Source organism: Parasteatoda tepidariorum, chromosome 11 (genome assembly GCF_982258835.1).
Source record: "Parasteatoda tepidariorum strain Cologne lab strain chromosome 11, Ptep-v5.0, whole genome shotgun sequence".
NCBI classification, from domain to species: Eukaryota; Metazoa; Arthropoda; class Arachnida; order Araneae; family Theridiidae; genus Parasteatoda; species Parasteatoda tepidariorum.
Genome location: NC_141765.1, coordinates 64806506 through 64833310, shown reverse-complemented (window position 1 = coordinate 64833310; position 26805 = coordinate 64806506). Strand labels below are relative to the sequence as shown.

General features: G+C 27.3%; 1 protein-coding gene across 4 annotated transcripts in view; it reads right to left on the bottom strand.

Annotated features, from left to right (window-relative positions):
* The window catches only part of LOC107449700 (uncharacterized), a 567179-nt gene that overhangs the window by 413583 nt on the left and 126791 nt on the right, over positions 1-26805 (bottom strand). For all 4 annotated transcript variants that reach the window (XM_071187673.2, XM_071187674.2, XM_043043921.3 and 1 more), the window contains exon 3: positions 8943-9036. In XM_071187673.2, coding sequence (XP_071043774.1) covers positions 8943-8964 — 22 coding nt within the window. In that variant the 5' untranslated portion in view covers positions 8965-9036. The remainder of the gene's footprint in view (positions 1-8942; positions 9037-26805) is intronic.

Sequence of the window (26805 nt, the reverse complement as noted above, 5' to 3'; positions counted from 1 at the left end):
ACTTATTAAAAAATAATTACATTGGAATTCAGAAATGCTATCCGAAATGTTACGAAATTATAAATCGTTTAGAATAAAATTAAGAAATTTTCGATAGACTCAAACAGAAATAGCTTCTCTCAATATGGTGTATAAAAATATCTATAAAAAAAAAATTTAAAAAGAATCCCAAATGTTCGAAATAATACAAACTTTTCTTTTTTCATTCAGCGAACTAGCTCTGTTATGTTTCACTTGCATCCATTGTTTTTTAATAAATAAAAAACAACTAATATATCGATTTGAAATTTATTTAGCCAGGTGGTAGCTGGTTCAGCCTCTTCTAAGATTTCCCGTTTTACGGAATATTCCGTTATGTTTAAAAAAAAAAAAAGGGAAAAAAAAAAGGAAAACAAACGCTCTCTAGAAGGTACGTTTCCACGAATTAAAAAACACGCAAAAAAAAACGTAAACGAATAAAAAAAAATTGTGTTCATAACAGTTGAAAATTATTGGAGTTGCTAATGGAGAGTAAAAAAAAAAAAATGGGGGTTTGGCGAAAGCATCTTGGCGAGAAAAGAGATTTTAGTCAGCCAATTAAAACGTGCAGCCGGATCAGCAACTAGAAGAGCTTCAACATGAAGGATGCTAAAGGGGAAAAAGTGGGCAGAGGTGGAGTGGGAGAGAAGGGGTGCGGCGCGTGCCATCAGTGATGTGTGTGTATGTATGTATGTGCGTGCGTGTATGTGTGTATGTGTCCTATGAAGAATCCGCCCCTTTTTAAGAGCTCCCCGCCAGTCAGGGCTAGCTGGCCGCTCGATACTGGGAATACGTAATGAAGCTGTTCATAATTAATGCGTAATGGTGAAGGAAAGACTAAGAGCATTGTCAGTTAATTCGACGTCGCAGCGTGCTTGAAGAAGAAGGTGTAAACCTAGCTGAAATTAGCAACCCTCTCCATGCACGCTGATCGGGGTAGGGAGGGGGCTTTTTTTCCACCCCTTCTCATTTTCTTTTCCCCCTACCCCCTAACTTGTCGTTAGTGAAGGTATAAAAAAAAAATTTTTTTCTAATCGAAAAAAAAAATTTTTTATAAAAAAAGTTGAAACATTTTATACTCGTGTACATAACGGCGAATAACTTCGAGAGCATTTATATACTGTGATTAAAAAAAAATTTTTTTTTTTGGTGCCTTTTTTCTGTTTCGTTAAAGTGAAATTAATTTGTCGGCTATTTGAAAAATATAGGCTACAATAGTACACGCAAGTAGTGCGAAAAAGAATCGCCGAAGAGGAAAAATAGGAAGTATTTAAAAGTGGCTAAGGAAAATCGTAAAAGGGTTTAATAAATCTTTTCTTTCGAGAATTTGTCACATTGCATTCATTTTTTAGTACTCGATTAGGCAAGCATATATTTATTCATTGATAAATTCACTTCTTAACACAAAGAGTAATTTGAAAAGAAGAAAAAACTTAGTTGTTTTTTTCTTCTTCTTTTTTCATTTGATTGCGCTTAAAAAAATAATGCTAAAGATGAAATAATGTGTTTACTTAGTGTGTTCAATTGATTCACACAAAGAAGATTGCAGACGATTAAAATTTATGTATAAAATTTATTTTTCATTCTCTTATTTCTGTAAGTTGACGATCTTTTTTTTTTTTTTTTTTTCTGTGTGTGTTTAAAATAACTTAAAACTGTAAAGCTGTATAAGTATATAAATGAGAAGATAAAAAAGCTTAAGAAATAAAGCAAATGAGAAATTAAAAATGGTTTTTGAAATTCCTTAAAAACTGTTTATATAAACCCAATAGGAAGCAAAACTAAAATTTTATTACCGATTATTTTTATTTATCTACAATATAAAATCCAAAATTTCGTAGTATACTTATTTTAAAATTTTCATAAAATAAAAATAATTTTTTATTTTTTTTTGCTTGAAACTAATAAAAACACAAAAAGACTACCAAAAACAAGACGATTATTACACAATTTAATAATAATTAAAAAGGTTTTGCACTTTTTCATTTAAAAAAAGGTTTTATGTTTTGAGTTAAGACAGTTTTTCTGAGACATTTATACATTTTCAAATTTTACTCAATACTTTGATTTGCTAATATTATACTAATAATTTGAAAAAATTTTAAAATCATTAAAATAATTTAACAGAATTGTAATGTAATCATAATTTCGAAGACTTTCATTAAAATTATACATAAATTTACGGATACACACTGTAAAAAAAGAATTTCTCTAATATGAGCAAAAATGTGTTAAAATAGCTCCGAAGCAAATATAGTCGAATTTGAAAACCCCATATACTCATTATTGAGCATAGTGACATGCTAAAATAAGCTGTTTCACATATATATGCTGTTTAAATTTTGAGTATGGCCCTATACTCAATATTGAGTACAGGGGGTTTTCAAACTCTGTTTCGGAGCTAATTTGATACAATTTTCGTCAATTTTGAGAAATCGTTTTTTAAGGTGTGAATAAATATCGGAACTAAAAATTTAACTTAAAACTTTTTGTTAAGTTAAGAAAAGTAACTTACATACAAACAAAATTAAAATTACAGAAAAATACTGATATTTTAAACTTTAAAAATGTCTGACAAAGAGAAATTATCATTAAGATGCAAGTTTTATTATTATTATAAAGTGAGCTTTATAATGGGTATGGAGTACGCGGATTGAAAGATAGTGCAAATGCTAAAGTCCCGAAAAACAATTAGAATTTCTAACTTTCAGCATGAAATTCAAAAAACTTATGGCACACTTAATAAAGAGATTGAAACAAAGGTAAAAATATCTGTTTGTTAGAAAAAATGTTGAATTTTTATAAATAAATTTAAAAAAAAAAAAAATTAAAGCTATACCTATTTTCAAATAAAATATTATTTTGCTTAATTAAAGTTTATTTTTTATGCAAATAAAAATAACAGCTACAGAAAAAACTACTTTGAGGAAAAATAGAAATAAAAATATTTATTTTTAGGACAAATATTGAGTTAAAATTTTTCTTGATCAAATTTGAATAATAAAATATGTATGCATTAATTGATTTAATTTAATCCTTAAAATAGCGAGATTTGGTTAAATTTATTAATAAATATTTATACTACTTATATTTTTTGTTATTTCAAATAAAGAAAGATCGCGATAAGAAACAATAATGTAACATACACTTTGCAAAGAGATAAATCTATTTGTGTTAAAATATCTAGTTGCTAGATAGAATAATGAATTTATATTAAATAATAAAATTTATGTATACTTATATAATAAAAAAAAGAAGAAAAGATTCAAAGAAAAGAAGACAAAATAAAAATTATGAAAAACTTAAACAAGTTCAACTATTTAAAAAAAAATTATTTCTTTTACAAAAATTTTTTTTTATTATTTTTTTTATTATTTTATTTTTAATGTTTTTTTTTCTAATTTTAATAATTTTTTTTTTCTTCTCTTTGCTCTCAAATTTTTTTCCCCTATTTTAATTTTCTCCTTGGTTTCTTTGTGTTTTTATCTAATATTATGGGCTCTATATACTTATGTGCAGCTTATGTGCAGTTAATAAAACCTGAAATATATATCTATATATGTGTAAATTGAACTTTAAATAGACGAAGGTCGGTATAAGTTACAATAATCTAACATACAAATTTATCAACAAAAAAAAAAATTGCACAATAATTGATTAAATGAACAAAGCGTTAAGGCTCATTTGCAAAAACAAAATAAACACAATCATTCATTAATTTTACAGCTGTTAATGTGGAACAGGAAGCTCAAAAACATAAATGTTTCTCTCCATACAAAATGATAAAAAAGAGGGAATTATCTCACTCAAAAAATAAAAAAGGCGCCATGAAAGTAAGTATGAAAAAAGAAAAGGGGAAAAACGCGCTATATAGAGTAACCTCACACTTAAAAAAGTATTTTTCACCCCCACTCATTTTCCAGCCTCTAATTTTATCCTTATTATTTGAGGTTTATTCTCTTCTGTTTAATAGAATATCAAAAAGAAATTAATTTACTTATCACTCATTTTAAAAAGGCCAAAAAGTATAGGTGGAAATGCTAGGATTAGGACGAAACATACTTATATATGCAAATCAAGCGGTGCAGGGGGGGGGGGGGTTGTAGCAAAAAAGCAGTGTTTTATTCTATTGAAAGATAAGTGAACAAAAAGAAAAAAAAAAAAAACTATTTATGTATGTATATATATATCCATATATATATATATATATATATATATATATATATATATATATATATATATATATATATATATATATATATATATATATATATATATATATATATATATATAAAGAGAGAGGGGGGGGGAGAACAAACGGTAATTTTTTTGCCGCATTATTCGTTTTGAGGTTATGGTAATAAACTGTAATTATTTTATCTTCTTGTGGGTTGTAAAGCACTTTTTAGCTTGGATTGTTGTAGCAGCAGTTTAAATTCAAATTTTTTCTTTCAATTTGTTGTTAGTTTCTATTTGTTTGACAGTGATGTCCTTATAATGAAATCGAATAGATTTTAAAAAAGAATTAACAAGGAAGTTCTAATAATATTAAATTTTTTAAATATAATTAGATTTTCCTTAATTTACTTAGAAATGCAACTGTAACAACCATAAGTACTTTCTGTTAAATGATTGTTATTATAATTAAAATTAATTTTAAAATTGAAAAAAAAAATCGAAGCAATGCAATATTTAAAAAAATAATACAAAAATGAAAAGTAATGAAAATAAATAATGATGAACTATTAAAATATCGATTTTTAATGTCTTCTATTTATAAATTCTTAAAATAAAAAAATACGAAATTTTGAAAATAAAAAATTTAAAAATGAAAAAAACACGTAATACATTTTTAATCATTACTTCAATTAATAATTAATTTTACATTCTAAATTATAAAATTTTAATTATAAATTTTTAATTATAATTTTTAATCATAAATTTCATTATAATTGTGAGTATAATACTAATTTTAATAACTGATCATAAATTTTTAAAATTAAAAAAGAATGAAAGAAAGAAAATTAATACAAAATGAAAAATTAATTAAAAATTTTTTTAAAAATTTAACAAAAATAGAAAATAGCAAAAAAAAAATTATAATTTTTAAAAAAAATATCAACCGAATAAAAATATAATTTTATTTCCCAAGCATTAACCTCACTTGAAGGGTAAAATAGAATTGTACTCAATGAACTAAATTTTTTTTTTCTCTCTATCCTTTTAGCGAAAAACAGAAGGCACTTTTTTTAACCACAACTTTTGTTCCGCTTATTTATATCTTCACTCACTTTTTTTAGACCCCTTTTTATGATAGAGGCCCCATTTTTAAAAAAAAAAAAATATTTTTTAGGTTCCAGAGGACGAAAGTGAGACGAGCATTTCGTCCTTACAAAAAATAACCGAGAGCAGCAGTTGTGCAGGCCCAGACCGTTCTCAGAAAAGAAACAAACTGTAGGCTTTAAATAGAACCCCTCTTTACCTAACAGCAGATCCCACAAAGGCAATGACCTATCATCAATGGGTCGATGTGCTTTCTCTAGCTTCTATTCCATCTTTTACGCTTGTTTACAAGCATACATTCTTGGAATCTAAAGGACATTTTTTTAAAGATTCTTTTTATTATAAGTAAGAACCCAAAATTGAAATGGTGATACAATTTCTTTGCCAATTTATCAAGGTTTTGGAATGACAACAACCATAGCGTGACTGTTTTGCTTTTTGCTTTATTCGTATTCCATTGCCGAAATAGTGTTTTGAAATAGTGCGTATTCCAGGATGTAGACACTAGAATGTGTTTACAAAAAAGTGTCAGAAAAAAAAAATTAAGAACGTTTGGTTTTAATTCTAAGGATATGATCACATTATTTTACATGTGACGTTCTGGGATAATAGGAACTACAATTGTTTTTACTGAACAATTTTGTTTTTCGCAGTTTCACGATTTTTATTCATTATTTAAATTGAGAAATTTCATATACGAAGTATATAAAACTGAGTAAACAGTAAAAGTGTCAGGAAAAAAATAATAAATCTAGTTTTAATTTAAGGGAAATAATGAACTTTATTTATTTAGATTTTTAACGCTCCGCAAAGTCATGAACAACAACTATATTTAACTAATAAGTGTTTTTTTGTTTTTAGCAAATTCATACTACACTGCCAAAAAATGTTTCACAAGTTAGTATACGTTAATATACTAACTTGTCTAACTAAATCAAAATTGAAGGGAGAAAAAAAAATCATATACTCAGTACTTTTTTTCCCAGTTTATCAAATTTCTAAAATGTTAAAAACTGTAGACAGTTTGCCTAACAAATTTGTTCGTTTGCAGATTCATACAGCGGAGCCAAAAGGTGTACACATATTAATGGAAAAGTTATATTTTGTTTACAGTAAAAGTGTTAGAAAGTAACAAAGTACTAAGTAGTTTATTTTATAATGCTTATTTCCGTAATTTATCAACATTTTGAAATAACAAGAACAATTTTTTTTCAGCGGATTTATATTTCAATGCTGAAACAAAAACTTATAGATGGAGCAATTTCCGATGGTAGCAAATAAATGAATTACTAAAATGGTATTAAAACTCTTTCCAGAATAAAAACTAAAGATACAGTAATTTTTGTGCAACAATATTTTTAATAGTTGAAATTAGTATAATCTTTCAATATACATTTATATGGGGAACCAGCTATAAGTTATCTTATGGTTGTTTCCAACAAAATTTACTCTGAAACTATATCAAAGCTTTAAAATGACAAAAATTACAGTTGTCTTACAGTAATTACAGATAAGTTGAAAAATTATTTTAAAAAAGTTAAATTAAAAATATTTTTAAATGCGTTATAAATATAAATAAAATAAATTGCAATAATGTTTAAAAATTATTTTCTGAATGCCGAACCAACAAATGTTTTTAAATGGCAAAATATAAAGAAACAGACTTGGTTTTAAATTATATTTTTCTGATACATGCAAAAACATTTAAGGCCAGAAATGTTAAAAATGTATTTGTTTATAAAGGTCATTTTAAGTTGGAAATCAAATGCCTTAATCTCATTAATTTTCTTTAGCTCCCTAATAATCATCGCTTAACGGATCAAGCAGACAAAAGCATTCGTGAGACATCGAATAATCACTTCGGAACACTAGTCACTAAAAGTTAAGTCACGGAATTAAAGCATTTACTACCGCTAGAAAATGAAATTTACACGCTTAAATCTCTACCGACGGGGAGTTCACCCATTTTGTGCAACCACTAGACAATTCCTTTTCTAGAGTTGGAGAAAATTGTGCGTATGAGTGAATGTGTGGATCTTAAGCATTTATTGTGTCATTTAAGAGATAAAAATGAACGGTGGTGAAAAGAGATTTGTTTTCGGGAGGCTGGTTTGTTGCCAAAGGACTTCAAAAGCTTTTATTATTCCGTAGTCTTAAGGACAGAGACAACACTTCATGGCTGAAATTACAAATTCTGAGCTAAATTAGAGAACACTACTTGAGAAATCCTCCTACGGCTTTGCTAATAATCAACTATTACAAAATATGTATTCGGTAGATAAAAAAAAATAATTTAATATATTTTCTTTTGAAAAAAAAATATTAATGAATTATTTTATGAAAATGTGTACAAGATCTTTTTCAAATTAACTTGCTTTTAATGAATTTGACCGCAAAGATAAATGGTAATAACGAATCTCTTAATATATTAAATTTAGAAAATCTTAGCAGTAAGTAGAACAAATATACGCTGAGTTAAAACAAAAAAAAAATATTTGATACTTATTTGATTTGATTTAATGAAAATTTTATTTGATTATGATCCAAAACACAAAAGTGTGCATAGTTGCCTTATCTTCAAATTAAAGAACAAAATAAACTTATAGAATCAAAATAATAAATTAATAATATTTATTAATACAAAAATAATAATAGTAGATAATTAATAACAAAACTTAACGACAAATCTCTTAATATATTTAATGTAGAAAAGCTTAGTAGTAAGTAGAACAAATATACTTTGAGTTAAAAGAAAAAATTAACTTTTACATATCAGAAACCTATTTGATTTGATTTAATGCAAATTTGATTACGACCCAAAACACAAAGATTTGCATAGTTGCATCATCTTCAAGTAGATAAATTATAGAAACAAAATAATAAATTAAAAATATTTATTAAGAAAAAAAATTTAATTAAAATGCTTACAAGGCAAACAAAATTAAAAAAATTACTTTTATTTATTTATTTATTTTTGTTATTGTTTTTTAATGAAATATCAGTACTTAAGAATCCTTCTTCAAAATTGCAAATAATCAACCGTTACAAAATATGTATTCGGTAAATAAAAAAATAAAAAAAAATATTTAATCTATTTTTCTTTTGAAAAAAAAATTTTTTTTTTATGAAAACGTGTACAAGATCTTTTTCAAATATAATTTCTTTTGATCAATTTGACAGCAAAGATGAATGCTAATGACGAATCTCTTAAAATATTTAATTTAGAAAAGCTTAGTAGTAAGTAAAACAAATATACTTTGAGCTAAAAATAAGTCTTGTTTCCATATATTTCATTGCCTTTGAATAAATTAAGCGTGCGACTAATTTTTTATTTAATAACATATTTTTAAGTAGAAAAATCTGACGCCCCGTGGCTGAGGGTCAATAAAATGAGTACCAATTAGGTTTGGAGTCTAAACACTGGGAATCCTTTAAGACAGGGCACACAAAAAAACGTTTATTCATTTAAATTTACTTTTTAATTTTGCATGTTTTACTAAAAAGTGGTAATAAGAACTACAATTTCCGGTAAACTGTTACCATATGAAGGGGAAAAATACTAAATGAATCATTCAAATACTACATATTTTGGTTTTATTAACCAGAATTAAAAAATATTAATCAAAAACAGCAAAACTTACCAGGATTTCCTGTTCGAACCATAAGAGTAATTTTCCACGTCTACTCTAAAAGAAATATAGTAAATCTTCTTTTGAACTAAGGCAGAAAAAATTCCTGAAAAACAAATTAAGCAAATGAAAACATAATCAAGTATAGTTAATCAGAAAACAATAAAATAAAATAATTATTATAATATATATGTATATATGAGCATTTATATTTGTATAGGAAAAATGTAGTAAAAGCAATAAAAAGCACTAGCAAAAATTTTGCAATATTAAAAAGTCAAAAATAATTTTTAGACCTTTTGTTTGAAAACCAACTCAACCTATTTTTAAATTTTTACAGCTGAAGAGAGGGAGAAGATTTTGGATCGAAATTTTTGAATTTCGGAAAATGTTTTGCCAAATTTTGAAATTACTTAAAGGCATATTTGGCCTAACTTTATTAAAAAATATATTTTTACGTCAGTTAAATAGTATTATTTCTACTGAGATGGTATTCATACAAATCAAGACACTTTTAATAACTTTTGGATCAACGGTAGATTGCTTTTTTCGAAGTTAAACTACATTGCTTGAAATTAACAGTAAGCAAATAGTAATTGTAAATAATTAATGTGATAAAATTTAAAAAATAATTTTAATTTTTTTCAACGCTTATATTTATTTTATTTTTAAATTATAGAAAAACAGTTTAAAAAAAATTAACAATAAGTAGATGAAATTGAATAACTATTTTTGTCTTAAGAGCTGATTTGAAATTTCATTTAACTACGGTTAGCAACAGAAGTTTACTTTTAAAAATAAATAAACTACTTTGCTCAACACTCAAGATCAATAAAATAAATATTTAGAAGATAAAATCCTCTTACGATACAAATGCAGGGTTAAATTTAGTTAAACTTAATCATTGATGTTATTATTTTAATACTGACAAATAGCCAATTTGATGCTTCATATATTGGCTACTTGTAAATTTGCCATAGCATTAAACAGTTTATTTCAGTGCATAAAAACATCAATACAATTGGAGATTTTTCTTGCAAGAAAAAGTGCTGCAACAATTGCAAAGGACCAGAGAGCGGAAAAATCAATCGATTTTTTATCGGAGATTTTACAAGAACAATGTACATGACCATTTTATAGGTAATCGATTCATTGAATAGCAGATCAAATTATGAAGCATCGATTAACGCAGAGGCACAATTTAGTTATGCGGAAAGATTAGAAAGAGCATATTTATATAGATAAGAGAAACAACCTTCTCTTCACTTTCTTATTCGATTTTATAGAAGAAAGACGCGCCGAGGTGTCAATATTCAGATTCACTGACTATAATGTCGCTGATTAATGTGGTTTCGATGATATAATAAAATTTGTATCGATCTATGAATAAATTATCTGATTTTCATATATTTCAAATGTTATCAGACCAATAGAGTAAAAAAAAAGTTTGCTATCATAATAAACTACTTTTTTCCCCATTTTTTTTACAGGAGCATTATTAGTAAAAAAACGATCTGATAAACCACATGGACGTGCTGTATTTTCATATTGTCAAAATTTTATTTTTATAATTTCTTAATAGAATGCTGTTTAAAAATTGATTTCAATTAAATTTAATTTTTCTTATTGTAAAGGTTTTCATAATATTTTTTAATTAAAAAAAATATTTATGAAAATAATAAGCGTGGGCTATGATTAATTTATAGCAAAAGTTTCAGCGTAAGTTTCATTCAATGAAACTAATAATCACATTTGGCTACAAATGGTTAAAGGAACTCCGCAATACTAAAAATGATATGTCTATTAAACTTAAGATAAAAATTTAACCCTTTTCTATGTTTTTTTTTCATGTATAAAAAAATATTAAACTTAATTTTAAGAATTTATTTTTCTATGTCTATATCATTATTTGCGTTTTTTATCACATTGTAATTAAGCAATTTTTAATAACGATCAATTATTAAAATTAATTATGAATGAAACACATTGTACTACTTCTATGCGATAAACTAAACATATGTATGCATTTGTTAAAAAAGCTACTAGTTTAGAAACACATTAGATATCAAAATAATTTTTTGGCAATTTGCAATAAAAGAAACAACTTATTCGCTATTTTTCACATTTTTTTTTTTTACCAAAAAAATCATTCCTATTATAAAAATGATTTTTTGTTAAAAAAAAAATAAATAGAAATATTTCCAGAAACATGAAATGCTTTCTAGTTATAGCTAAAACTTTAAACTTCATAAAATGCACTTAAACTTACTACTAGGTTCAGAAAAACCTAGTGAGTTTAAATAAAAATAATAAATTACCCCATTCCTCTATTTTTTAATCGAACTTACTGCAAAGGTATATACAAAACATAAATGCAAATATTTTAGTAAACATTATTTAAAAGATGGGCTTTTAAATGCATGTAAAACTCACCCCGACATTAAAATAAATAAAAATGTTTAGTTTTAAAGCAGCATATAATTTTAATAGTATTAAAAAAATTATATGTGTATAAAAACAGGTATACATTTCTAAAGTTTAACAACAACAGAATATTAGTATCAGAGACAAGAACATTACTTTTTATGCTTACAAAACAGAAGGATAAAATTTGATATGTTTTTTCCCCTACTTTTTACATGACAACACAAGATAGAAGAAAGATTTAAAAGAGAAAAAGAAAAAAAAAATAGTAACACTTCGGTAACAGCTAATTCCAGAAAGCGATGCATCAACGTCACCTGTTACAGTGCGATTCACACATTCACTCTTTTTTCAGGTCTATCAATATTAAAAATAGCAAAAAATAAATAATTAGTGGTTTATTTTTACAATGCTCATCCTATTTTTTAAAAAATTCATCCAAAGTAAGAAAAAATTAATTTATTCATACAGGGTACTAAAAAGTATTTCTCACGTGTTGTGGAAAAATGAGGTGTGATTAAAAAAATTTAATTTTGATAACTTCTTTTAGTAAGAAATTTTTTCGATGTATATCATTTGATGTAATAAAAATTTTTCTTGACTAATTGTTTAGATATAAAAAATCAAATCAAAAATTGTTAACAGAAAAAGAAGTGAGATCAGCATATGAATAAAACGATGAATTTTTTTTTTTTTTTTTTTAAGTATTTTTTATTTATTTTTTTAAATAAAATTCAAAATTGCTGCTCAATATTTTAATAATGATAGCTTAAAATAACAATAATAATAAGTTTGTAATAAGAACTGAGTTCGTTTCCCATACTATCTCTGAATTTCAATGTTCTTTATATTCATTTTAAACTTGAACACTTTTGAGACAAGGCCCTTCAAAAACTATTTTTTCACTTTTTTCCCTTCTATAAAAAATGATATTTTAGCAACATTTTTGGATACTAAATTTTTTTAAATGCATTTCATTTCATTTATATATATATATAAAAAAAATTCTAGGATCTTTGATTAGATAAAAAATGAGGTGAATTTTTTTAAGAAGAAAAATATTCATTTTTCAAAAAGTATATTCATTGTATTATTTATATATTATGTTCAATTTTTCATACATACAATTTTTCATATTAATATAGTCATTTAACTAGATGACATAAATCTACTATTTCTATTTTTCATATATCAGGTTTGCGTTTTTACCGGTAAAAGCGAGAAAATGGGACATATCTGGTAAATACTATTAACCTTTGTTTATTTATTTACAGATATAATGTTTTATTATTTATAACTGATTGTGTGGAATATATATTATTTCCATATCATGGAAAATATTAATAATTATAATATACATGTAGATATGCATGAATAACAGCAAGTAACAAGCCATTGGACAGATGATATGATGTAAGCCATCACCTAAATTGTAAAACTAATTATTCTCAAAACCAAATGAGGCAAATCTTCTTCTCACTATTAAAAACTTATAAAACTGCTATATCTCATAGATTTTCAATATGAGCAAATAATCATTAATTAAAATATTTACAAATTACCTTGTTGTATTCTATCATTGTATACCATAACTTTATCACAGCTGTATTTATATACCAAAAATAACTGAATAACCGGAAAGCTCAAATAAGCAGAAGTATGGAGTTTTATGAAAAAATAATTAAATAACTTTAATAATAATTTTGTTTTCCTTATCACAAAAGAATAATTGGAATTTTGAAAAACAAACAGTAGTGACAAGGGTACAGTGAAATAGGATTATCTTACCAATCTTAAGTCATTTATTTTTTATGAAATTTGATTAGGAAAAATTCTTTTACTTATTTCACTTTGTATGCACTTTTTTAAGATAGAAAGTTTCAAAAATAATTATCTGTTCAAATGAACTAAAAGTATAAAAATTAATTTTTTAAGTAATAAAGGTTCAAAAATCAGAAGAATAACAGAAATGAATATCAATGATTCATACATTAGAAATTAAGATGAAAATGTTATTATCAATGTATTTATAGATGGTAAAATCCATGGGAAAAACAAGTTTTTCCTAAGAAGGTAAAAACCATGGTAAATACCTGTAAAAATCTTACACAGTAAATACCGTACCAATCCTGCTTACGTTACTGTTATAACTCTTTTTTTTTTTTAACCAGACGCCAATCAATAGGTCGAAATAATATTCAATACAAAATTTATTTATTTGTTTATTTTTAAGGGGGGGGGGCAAATTGGAAATGGCTAGTAAAAAAGAAATAAAAATAATAAATTAAAGCAATTATCTCATTTTTTCTAATTTAACATATTAGTCCACCCTTCGAAATTGATCATGTTAAAATCATTTTGAAAAAAAATAATTAGAAAAATTAATTGGTAGAAATTTTTTAGAAGTACACAAATTTTAGCTATTGATTTAAAAGTTTTGAACTTAAAAGAAATTTACGTTATCACAGATAAACAATGTTGAATGTTAATTATGTGGAAAGAGATGTATTTTTTTTAAAAAAAATATTTCTTTATATAAACCGAAAAATAAATAGGTAAATAAAAATTTAAACGGTTAAAGTAAAAAAGAAGAACACAAAATCACCTAATACTTTAGATGCCTAATTTCTTCATTTTTTAAAAATAAGAATAGTTAATTAATTTTTTTATTTATTTAAAATAAGCACGCACAATATGTAACAGTCATTAAAGTAAAAGGGATTGACATAAAAAACCCTAATACTTTCCGATAAATTCCTTCACTAATTTCAAAAATTTTATTTATTTATTCAAAATATAACTAACAAAATCTGCAACAGTTAATAAATTAAAATAGATTTTCACAAAAACAACCAACACACATTCTTTCCTTTATTTATTTAAAATAGTTAGTTTTACTTATGGCTAATTTAATTTATTTAAAATAAACAAAAACAAGTAGTTATTAAAGTAATTATGTATATTATATTATTATGGAAATTATAGGTATTAAAGAGATTGTCACAAATTCTACAAATACTTTATCAGCTTAATTCCTTCTCAACATTTAAAGCACTCACAGTTTACGAAAAGTTTCTCATTAAAATCCAACCTATTTAGCCATTGAATTGCCATTGAAGTAAAGTGACAGCGAGGGGAGGTTTAGTTTTTCTCCAGCAAGTACTCATGAATAGTAAACATAGTTGAGAGTTTCTAACGCAGATGAACTTTGTAAAATTCGCCTTCCAAAAGCAGCGAGAAACCTCTTGGATGCAATTAATTGACTACTAAGACGGAATACAATAAACACGAAGCGTCTAGAATCTATCAATTGATTTGGCAAACTTCTTGGTGGGGGAACAAACAGAACTTTCCAATACAGGAAAAAAAAAGGATAAAAAAAAGAGATTTCTGACAAGGGTTTTCCCCAAAATTAGGTGAATTTTTTAATCGAATTTTATTTATTTTGGACGATTTGTTTTTTGGGTGATCTCATTTAAAAATGAATGCTTATACTTTAACTTGAAGACGGTCAATAGAAATTCTTTCTCCTTTGATTCTTTATTTCTCTTTTCGAGTTTGGAACGTTTTCTTCCAAAGGAATTGAAATACTTAAAAATGCAAGGGGTGGGACAAAAAAAAAAGTGATTAAGAATCTTAAAATTAAAACACTGCAATAGACATAGGAAAGATTTTTTTCCCACCTTGGATTTGTATTAGAAGACTCTAAGAAGAAGAGAAAGTGATTTTCATTAAACTAGTTTTAATTAGAAACTTTTCGTTACAGTCTCCCGGGGACGGTCATTAAGATCACACACGATAGGTCATTCAAGTCCTCGCTTTGGGCAACTTCTTTGATTAAAAGATGAAAATAAGATTCGAACAAGTTTCGTGTCGTGTTGTTCAAGAAAAAAAAAATCGAACACATAAACAAGAAAAAAATGGAAAGTTCGAGAAAGGGAGAATAAGGAACCAAAAATCATTACAGCTTCACATTCAATAGTTTGAGAAAATTTTTCGTTCAGTTTTTAATATCATCATTAAGGGCATGTACATTTTAATTAATTCATTTAAAAATATTTGTAATAAAATAAAGAGGCAGTCTGGATCTTAAAAGTAAAATGAGGATTTCACCGCATTTGTTCGACAAATACAGGATATAAAATTAAATACTGATTTGTTGCTAGACTAGTTATGTAACACAAAAAAAAAAAAATGAATTCAACACCCCAAGAAGAGTCAATAAAATCACAGGTATTCATGAGATTGTTTTGGGTAATTCTACGATAAAATTATTCGTGTCCTATAGTTAAATTAAAAGGTGATCAGTGCTGAATAATATATTCTTGCATGGCTGAATACAATTCAGTTAGTTTTTGACTTCAACATCAAATAACACAAAGTAGTTTCATTGAAATAAAACAGTTAGTAGTAAATAAAAAATTAAATAAAGTAAATCAAATATAATAATTATCGTAGTACATCAGAATTTCAAACATGTTTCTGTGCTAACAACTTGGTAGTTTTGTTTTATCTTTATGTCTCACAAATAAAAGGTTTAAAAAAAAATTCGCTGTGGTTTCAGATTTTTTTTTATATAAAAACAAGTTTTTATGATATTAAGAAATATCTTCTCACTATTTTGTGAATTTAGAAAATAAGGCATTAATTATTTCATTTTGTAAAAAAATCACTACTTTTAATAAAGGTTCTATTTTCATGAAATTTTCAACGATCTATTCACAATTTTCTGAATCTAAAATAATGAAATTAAGAGTGGCACATAGGACATGAATCGAGTTGTCACTGCCCGGTTTAGATCCATTGCTGTTATTTATACGGTTACTTGCTAACATTATATTCCATAAATATAAAAATACTGTTTCTTTTTTTTTTTTTTTTTCATTTATTAATTTTTTTAAGTTTTTATTTTTTAAGAAGTCGTTATTTTAAAATTATGAATTAAAGGAGTCCTTTTTTCAAAAGAAGAATTTTGGGAAAATTCTATTTTGAATGAAGATTAAATTATTTAAAATGAAAAAAAAAAAAAACTCTGGGAAATATAATGGTATTATTTTTCCCAGAAGAATATTCCAGGTAAAAAATGAGTAGCAACAAAATTAATCTTTATTTTTCAAAATTTCACTTAAGCTTTGAACTTTAGCTTTATATGCATAGACTGTTCATGTTTCAATGTGCATAGACTGTTGTTATGATAATCATTGAAAATTTAAAAGTAAATTATTTTCTATTTAGTTGCAAACGCTGACCGATTCCAACAGTTAGTTCGAACTTTAATTTTCCATTTCGAATTCCTGGTTTGTAGGAGGTTCAGTAAGAGTAATCAATTTACAAAATGTTCTAAATTTTTTTTTTTTTAACTCAAGAATGTTGAATTTTAGCAGTTGCTACACTCTTAGAAAAATTTGCTCCATTGTTGAACTACGATGCAGTTTATTTGAACTGCACTAAAGTGAAAAATTGCTACAACCTTAATAAGGTGCTAAATTGAACCATATTTCCGTAGGGCTTGAGGAATATTACCGGGTGACCAAGTTCTAGGATTTAGTAGCATGCTACTCTAGTTCAACCTTAAAGGAAACATGGTTCAATTTAAGATATATTATTGTGTAATTAAGTTCAATAATGATTAATTGGCAAATAAGGTTCAAGTTGGTCTCCTAAAAACGTTGCAGCAAATTTTAACAGCATTATGGTTCACCGTGGTCCAACAAGGAATATAAAAGGTATATATGGTTCATTATGGTAGCTAGTGAAGCAATTACGCTGCTGCTATACATTGGAAATAAAATTTTACAGCATTAAATATGCTTCCTGGTTTATTTGCTGGTTAGTTAGGTATTGTTGATTATAGTTTTTTTTTTAATTCAAAATCTACATTACATTTGGAAATTCATAACATTTCCAAATGGCAAACTTTATTTTTTAAAAATGAATAAAATCAAAAGAAAAAGATTTATTGGCAAAAATGCTTGATTCAACACTTTCATTGAATAGTATAGAAATAAATCACATCCTCCAACAGCATCCCAATGCATGTTCAAAGGTGCAACAAGATGGGAGGTTTGATTGCAGTTGGGGGAGATCGTCGAAGTGGGGGTGCAGGTTTTTCCCCAGAAGGGACGCAGGATGATGAAAGTCCAAGGGAAAAACACTGTGGTAGAGAAGAGGTTAGGGATTCTGGATATTTGTGTCGGGGGTTGTGCAAAAGAGAAAAGAAAATGGAAGAGAAGAAAAAGAACACGGAGAGGGCAATGGGCACGGGTGGTAGTGTAACGTGGATAGATGTGTTGGAGAGGAGGGATCTTAGGTACCTCAATACGAGTATCGATTAAGTAATCAAGAGGAGTATTTGGGAGACCCAGGGTACTGCCCCAGTTGAAAAGTGAGCAGAAATCAATGGTAGGAAATGACACTGGGGTTTCGTCTATATTACCCAAATTCCCCCTGCCCCAAAATTGGAAGGGTGCAAAAACGACTTAGATGATTGTTAAGATTCAAGGATTGGGTTAAAAAGAGTACATTAATTCAAGAGCAACATACAGGTTGACACATACCTTCCACCAACACAGGAAGGGTTGGCAAAAATATTTTTTTTTATTCGAAATTTTCTTCTTTCGCTTATGGAGCGAGGGGGGGGGCTAAAAAAGAGGAATCTTTCAATTTCGTTTTTATTTCCAAGGTTTCTTTACTTAAGGGGGTTTTTGGAAGGGAGAAGATATTTTTTGTATTTGTATTTTTTTTTTTTATCTCCATGGAAAATAGCTCCTTTTCTACCTTTGAGAAAAGGAAAAGATCTTAAGCTCGATCATGTTTTGAACTTCCGACACCTGGCATCGCCAGTAGGGGGTGAGAGACAAACAGGGGGATGAAAGTCTCCTCGCGAGATTCACCCATGCTTTTCATCGAACTTTCTGATCCGTAAAATAACGGGAAATGCAGGAAAAGCCTCAATGCCTCTTTCCAAAAATTGGAGAATAATAATAGCAAAGGAATTACGATCTTTAAACTGTTTGAAAAGGAAAGAATATAAAGGATTTCCACTGATTTTTCGAAGTCTAACGTGCCGGTGGAAGACAAGTACTTTTGTTGTTCCTAAATTAAACTCCCGATATTTGTAATAGTTCGTAAACTCACAAACTTTAGTTCATTCACTATTTACAAAGCTGACTGAAATCACCATAATAGTTTACGTTATTCTTATTATTTAAAAATTGAATCTTTCTGTATTTAGAGAAAAATTTTGTTTCATAGAATTCTCCGAAAGTTATGTAACCTCTCACCAATATCCTAAATGTAAATGATAAATCCTGAAAAAATCATACTTCATTATTTCTGTTTTTATAAGTTAGTAACTGCTTCAATTTGTAGCTAGGAAGCGCTAGAACACAGAACAAGAGTTGTATTGAATTTCTACCATATAAAAAACATCTTGAATTTTTGAAGACAAGTAGTTACTTTTATTAATTTTAATTTATTTTATAACTGTCGTTAAGCAGACGACACACTTTTTGGGTTTACGACTCTTATTGCTCAACTCCATAGCCTTGTGATTTTAAACCCAATCCAGAAGACAAAGGAACTCCTGGATCAAGTATTGGGAGAAATTTGACTTTTTGGTGGAACTAACCCGCATTTGCGTTACATGGAGAAGAAAACCACGAAAACATTCCACGGTAAGCCTGACGGCAAGGGGACTCTAACTCATGACTACTTATGACCCTATGGTAAGTTTAATGGGAATTCTATGGAATTTAACATTCTGGTGATTTAAAGGGAAATGTTATAACAAATTTAAACCATGAATCTATTCTTCTGAACATGAAATTTATTTCTGGTGCTTAAAAATGGGAAAGCTACGGGTGCTGGTAATATACATCCTATCTATTGGTGAATTACATTCTAGAAATGTGCAATGTGTTAAATAGACAAGCGTAAGTCTCGCAAGTGGTGATTTGGGATACGGTGTTTGACATATTCATGTTGGAGGTCACAATGTTGACTGTGGTACACTATGAAATGAGACTAAAGTGGGGGTACTGTAAGATTTGTTCTGTTTTTATTTTAATAATAATAATATGTAAAAAAAGAAAACAGTAAACAGAAGTACCCATCCCACAACAAGGGAGCACTATCTTGACTTTGTTACTTCCTTATTTATTTTATAAGTAAAATCAAATTGCTTTTCCAGGGAATGTCGAAACGAAAATTTAGAAACAAGTGACGCATTACCAATCCAAAAAAGTGATTATCATAGCGGTCAGTTACGTTGCATAGGTTTCTGTTTAATTTTAAAAAAAAATCCGTGTTAGAGAAATGGATTTGTGAAAAAAGGAATCCAACGTTTGTTTAAAAATAATGGTCTCCTAAATATGGTAGTTGTTCTTGTCTATCACTGTTAGCACTATACTAAGTTAAAAATATTGTTTTTATTTTTATTACATGTATGACAAAAGAAAATTGCACCAACAAATAAACTAAATTTATTTCAGCGAATATGACAAAGCGAGATACTTTTTAAAAATACGTAATAAAAGCGTTCGTTAAATTATTCCACGTTAATGTTAAGAATCAAGAGAATAAACTATATAGAATAATAATAATAAATGTTAAAAATTATTTTATGTTCAATCGGATATAAACCGATCAAAAACTCGAAACATACAGAGCGGTGAAAATAACAAGAATAAATCTGCAGGCATTATCATGAGGGTAAATGAAACATTACTTAAAATTTCAGTGCATTTCTTCTTTAGTAAATTTTTAAGGAAAAATAATACCATTATATTGCGCACAATGCTAGCAATTTTGAAGCGTATTGAACTATGATACCGCACAAATTTGTTGCTTCCTTAATAAAGTGCATAAGTTGAACCATATTATCGCACTTTTTTTCAACTTGATCACTGGATAATAGGGTTCAATTTAAACCGAAATCCCTTTTTAACTTTATAATATAGTTCAAAATTGAACAAACTTTTTTGAGAGGGTAGTGATTTAACTGCACTTTCCAAGTTAGAAATAAATCTAATTCTCAACTAATGTTACGTTTCAAAACATGCACCAAACACTGTTACACACACACGAGAAAAAATAAATAAAAAAAATCATGATTATGAATTAAAATATTCACAGTAACGGGGGCTATAATTTAATAAATAATCAGTTAGCAAACGACTTATTTAATCTCTAAGATCGAGATGAAAAAATTCGACTCTGCTAAGTCTGAAAAGTAATTTCATAGTACGTAAGATTAATCTCATAATTTAGTTAACTTCATCCTAAGGGATTTACTGACGAAGAAAACTAGAATAATAATTTTAATCAGGAGATGTTCCAAAAGTTAGCTGCAAGAAAATGAAAACAAAACATGTTTGAAATATATGATGTGATATATTTACAATTTATAGGACAACGATTAATGTTTTCATCATCTAATTACTCATACAGGCTACACTAATAGTAAACACGCTTCAAAAACAAGTTTTATAATCTGTTTCTTATTTAAAAATAAGCATAAATCCGATACTAATTAATATGCAATACAGTATTAATCTATTTTAAAGCAATTGATAAGGACTGAAATTTAGTTTCTTAAAGCTTTTAAATATTTTTTTTTTGCTATAATTTTTTTTGAAAGTATATCAGTTATTTTTTACTATTCTTAAAAAAATAATAAATATTTAGACGCATTATTTAAAAAATTTCCGACTGCTTTGCACTTTTTAAAAGTAGGAAATTGATTTTTTTAGCCATTGCTTTATTTAGAAACAGTTTATATTTTCGTGAATTCTTTCAAATCAATTAATTTTCTTTTATTATATTTTTCAGGGAACTTTCGATATTAGACTCCTTGAAATAAAGCACAACATCAAAATAAATAGGGCTTCTAAAGCGTATAGATGATTTAAATTTAATTGTATTTACATACACGAATTAAAAAAAGAAAGGTAAAAAAGCGATGTTAAATAACTTGGCTCATAAAATTAAAAAATAGATATTTAATAAACTGTGAAATTATAGCAATTTTTTAATAGCTAGTACGCGTGTATACACACATCGCCCAACCACGGCCAAGTACTTGGCAAAATTTCTTTGGGCTCAATCTTTTAACGGTCATGGTACGGAATGCCAAGAAATTTTTAATTTTGACAATGATCAGACGACGTGGACTGCGCCTGAGCTGGTACCCGTCTCTCCAAACTTCCATGACGCAACCAATGAAAGGACTTTCAATCAAGACAGATTCAACACGCACCTTGCTGCGTATACACGCCCGTTGTTTTGTCGGCTGACTGGATCGAACCCACTACCCTCTACTCTCCAATCAGCGGTTTGAGCGAACTTATGTATACACTTCATGAAAATAATAAATTAAATTAGTTTCAAGATACTAGTTTCTTGTAGTTTAGATTCAAGATTAGTATCAAGAAAACAATAAAACTTTTTCAAAATTGTTTTCACTCTACTTCATTCACTGGATAGTTCAACCATAACATTTACTTTTGATTCAAAAATAGTTTTGAGAAAATAATTAAAATTTTTACAAGTTGCTTGCTTTATAGCTCGTAAATTTTTCTTTAACCTATGAAGCGGATGGGATACCGTCGTCACTTTTATATATATTTTTTTCTGACGTTCTAATTACAGGTGAAAATATTTTTTGATATTTTTTAATAATAAAAAACAGTCTAAAAGTAAGTAAAAAAAATGCTCCTTTATTGGAATAATATTTGTACAAACATATAAAATCCAAAAGAAATCAGTATGAATAATTTTTTTTTCTCCATTCATATTTAAAAATTTATCAGCTAATGGATTTTGGAAGTAAAAGAAATTTCAATGATGAATAACTGTTTCTCTTAATCGAAATTTCTGCAAATAAGTGCAAATTTGAGAAATTATTTCTCGGAAGATTTTACCTTTAACACAGAAAAAAAAAACAAGGGTGCTTCCTGCTGTATTTTATAACCATAAATTATTAAAATGCTAAATATAATATGTTTCACTTATTTTAACCAAAATGAATACAATATAAAGGAAAAAGTATGAAAAATATATTTAATGAAAATTCAACATCGAAAGGGTTAAAACTCACCATCCATCAAGGTAATAAACATTTTAGAATTAATGCTAATATTTATGCTAATGTTTTTTATTATGAATAATCTTTTACAACTCAATATACATGTCCGACGCGAATTTGCATACCCCATGAAAATAATTATCAAGATAAAAGGATTCCACAGCTAAGTTATCTAAATAAAGCATTTCTGAAATAAGTAACAAATTAAATTAATTTCATAAAAAAATCACACGCATATCATAGTAATAAATAAGTATATCAATAAAATCGAATTAAAAAATTACTAATTGAATATTTTAAAAAAAAAGAAGAGAGGATTAACTTTAAATTTGCACACCAAAGCGCTCTATAAACTCTAATTTTCAACTGCTCTAGATACTTTCTAAAATACGTAAATGAGCTTACAGAGCATTTTAAATTGAAGCAATTCATTTTGCTTAGACACACCGATAACAAAGACTGCGGTTTTCTATCGTTTATGACAAAAGCAAAATGAAATAACAAACATTCTTAGCAAGCTACCTGGATAATTTCTTTAACCAAATTCATAGATCACATATGAAGGGATGCAAATTTAAAAATCCCAATTCTCTTAATCTATCCTGTCACCTATAACTTAATAAATAGCAGGAAAAACTGAAATATTTTCAGGCGAAGAAGGTGTCAGCATCAGAAATCTGTCACAAAAATTCCAGTCTTCTCCGATTTATTTAGAAAAAAATTAATTTTTCTTGAGAAAAGGATAGCTGCTCACCTTAGAAGATATCGGTGGATTCTTACGCTCTATCAGAACTCCGCTCTTTTGTTTTCCATATTAATCAAAAGTTGAGGTGCGCGTTTTTCCAAAGCGGGGCCTAGATCCTCCCTAGTATGGGAAAAGAAAAGCGTGGGGAAGCTGGGAGGGAGGGGGGGAAGCTGGGAATATAGAAGAGATTTTCAGGTAAAAAGTGCTGAAAATTGTGTCACCTCAGAAATGCGGAGAGCGCCGAAGAAATGGATGTGTCGCGCAATATTCAAGATTTGCATATTTAGTTCTGGGATTCTTCTAAATTAAAGGAAAACAACGTGCAGGCGGAGGAGGGGGGTTTCTGGTATTCGGGCACGATTTCTCAAAATGTCAGGTCCGTGTCCCGGATTAGGCATTTACCGGAGGAAAAGAGGGGAAACTTTTTGTCCGGCAGCCTCGCTCGAAGATGGATTTACTCATCATCAGAGAGTATGGTAGATTCCTTCGTCTGTCTGCATAACTGAAATTTTAATCTTGGCTGCGTTAATCATTTTTTGTGTCTCGGTAACAGAGATTTGCCGCAAGTACACTTATTTGGAAAAGAATTTGCCTTAACTATTCCTGCACTTGCCTTAGTTTTCATAAATGAAAGCGGGCTTCCTTAAAAGATGATGGGTTTAGGTAGAAAAAAAAGGACTCCTCTCTAGCATATAATTACATAAACAAAATAGTATTTAGCAACAGAAATTCGGCTTTCCGAAAATTTCAAAAATGTTTAATTTTGACGAAATGTCCTAGTGATCTGATTTGAAGGAGGATTCGTGATCTTTTTTAGACAACCAAAATTAATTATCTGTGCATGGTTGGATTTAGTATTAAATTCAGCATACTTTTGTATCAAACAAACATCTACGGTCTTTCGTCTTCGATCTTAATATTTATTATACGATTCTTTTCTGAAAATTTCTTGCAAAGCAAGTTATGTACTTATTTATTTTGCGTAAAAATAATCTACACAATTACATGATATTATATCAGTATTTGTAAAATAAAAATGTTATGCCACATAACATGAAGTGCGTTATCATAGCTTTTCCTCATTGCAGAAAATCATCCATAGTTAAATTATTAAAGTAGACTAGATAATATTGAACACTTCAGGGTAAAAGAAATAACTTTTTTTTTATTAATATTTTTTAAACATTTTTATAGCATTCTATTGTGACATATACTAAGGAATGAAATTTTTTTTCGAAAAATAATGAAATATTTATAAGAAACCCAAAAAAAGTTACTTTTTTATTACTTTCAACATTGAATTAATCATAATTTGCACCATTCAAGGAGCTAGCATAGTAAAGCCCGCATATTCAACAGGCATGAATCTTTAACATATATATATATTTTAATTATTTCTCGATTTTGAAAAATACATAAATAAAATCATCACTGATAATATTTATGATAAATCGAAATCAATTGTGAATTTCAACGGCAATAATAATTTTAATACAAAACATTTAATTTTCCTAATGCAAAATAATACCTATTTTACTTAAATGAGAATAAAATTTCGAACCAATACAACAACATACTAAAACCACAACCATCTCATACACAAAATATTATTGCAAACATTGCTTATATTTGTACACCTTCTAAACAATATACAGTAGAATAAACCGATACAACATAGTAATAAGAGTTCAGTTAGTATATTTATCAATATAATCAAAATTAATCAAATGCTGAAGAATATCCAAATTATTCACAAAATAAGGCTCGAAATTCCGAAACTCAACATTGTTTAGGAAAACACTAAGTGTTGACACGAAATTGATTAAGTAATTCTCTTGCGTCATCTTTTAAGCACAATCAAGATTGCTAATTAAAATTGATGCGCTCTTAGATACAACGATAGTAATAAAAGCATCCAAGTGCTAATTTTATTCAATGCATTAAAAGATATGCAGACCAATAAAAAACTGCCATTAGTAATAGGGAAATAATGCATATTCCCAAAAGAAGAAATATGTGACAATTTTCAGATGAATATTCAAGTTAGATTTAAAAGCATAGAAATACTTATTAAGATGGATGTAAAGAAGCTTTTTTATTGGTATTTTAGTATTATTTTTGCGGTAAAGCTTTCAAATATTGAAGCGTGCGATAATTCTAACATGCGATAATTAATCTACATTGAAAGAAAATTAAATAAAGAACATGCACAATTTAGGTTGCATTAGCTACGTACTTTTTAACCTTTTTATATAACTTTTTTGTATTCATTTACGTCTTAATTTAACGTTTAATAGTAAATGATATAAGTTTTTTACTAAACAAAACGCACAACCTAAATAGTTTCCAATATTGGAAGCTTTTTGATATTGAAGTATACAATAAATTTAAGAGGCGATGATTAATCTATATTGGAATAAAATTAAATAAAGGAAACACACAACATTAACTGCTTACTTTTTAACATTTAAATATAATTGTTTTTTAGAGACTGTCTTAGGTTTAATAGTTAATTAATAGTTGTAATGCAAATTATTTTTATTGATATTGATAACGAAAAACCTAAACAGTTACCTAATCCTTTTCACATAAAAAATATTTAAACATAATATAAATCCAGCATAAGCCTTCAATTAGTTGCGCTTTTGAGAAAATCGATTCACGTTGAAGTAGCACTTAAACAAGTATAGTGAAACAAGTAATTTAAAGTAAGCAATATGAAAGCTAAAAAAGGGAACAAAAATTGTCTGTTGTTTACTTACAGAAGACAAATAAATTTTTTCTTAGACTATTAAAAAATAATTTTTTTTTAGCATAACTATTAATATATGCGTTCATTCAACCTTTTATTTTCTAATGAAAAATTAGCATAAGTCTAAAAGAAATGTATTAAATATTTAAAGTTTAAATATAAACAGCATCAAGTAGAAACAATGGATATTGGTGTATATATTGGATGATTAATAGGGGGGTAGCCTGTAGTCGTGCTAAGTTCTCGTGAATTAGAACAAATTATTTAATGCAAAAGAAAATCTCAGTCTAAGCCGAAATAAATGACTACTGCCCACCAAAAGGCAAAATCCCGTAACAAACTTATGCTCGTTATGTGTACCAAGGGCACATTGCTTGTTTACTTCACTTTTTAAAATAAATAGATAAATAATCTTTTGAGTGCTAGTGCTTAATGTATGAGAAAAAACAAACATTTAGATACTAGAGAAGAAATTTAGTGACACAATTATTAAAACTATAATTAATCCGTCCTAAATCGACCATTTAACAACGAAAAACAATAGATCATTCGGCATTTTACAGTATTTGTACATTTTTAACAGCGTAATACATTACTTGAATAATAAAGGTATTATGAGAAAAGTAGAAGAGGGAAGTAAGTATACAATATAAAAAATGAGCGTAGTTGGGAAAGGGGACGGTGGGTATTTGTCTTTCTTGATATTTCTGACACAGCGAGAAGTTTTTTTATCAGTTATTATCGATTTAAATTCGTTAAAGATAAAAACAAGAGATTAATATCTTTGCAAATGTTTAGCATATTTGAGAAATTTATTTTGTTCACGGTAAAATGTAAAGAACAAGTGTAGCTGTAATTTCGTCTCTTT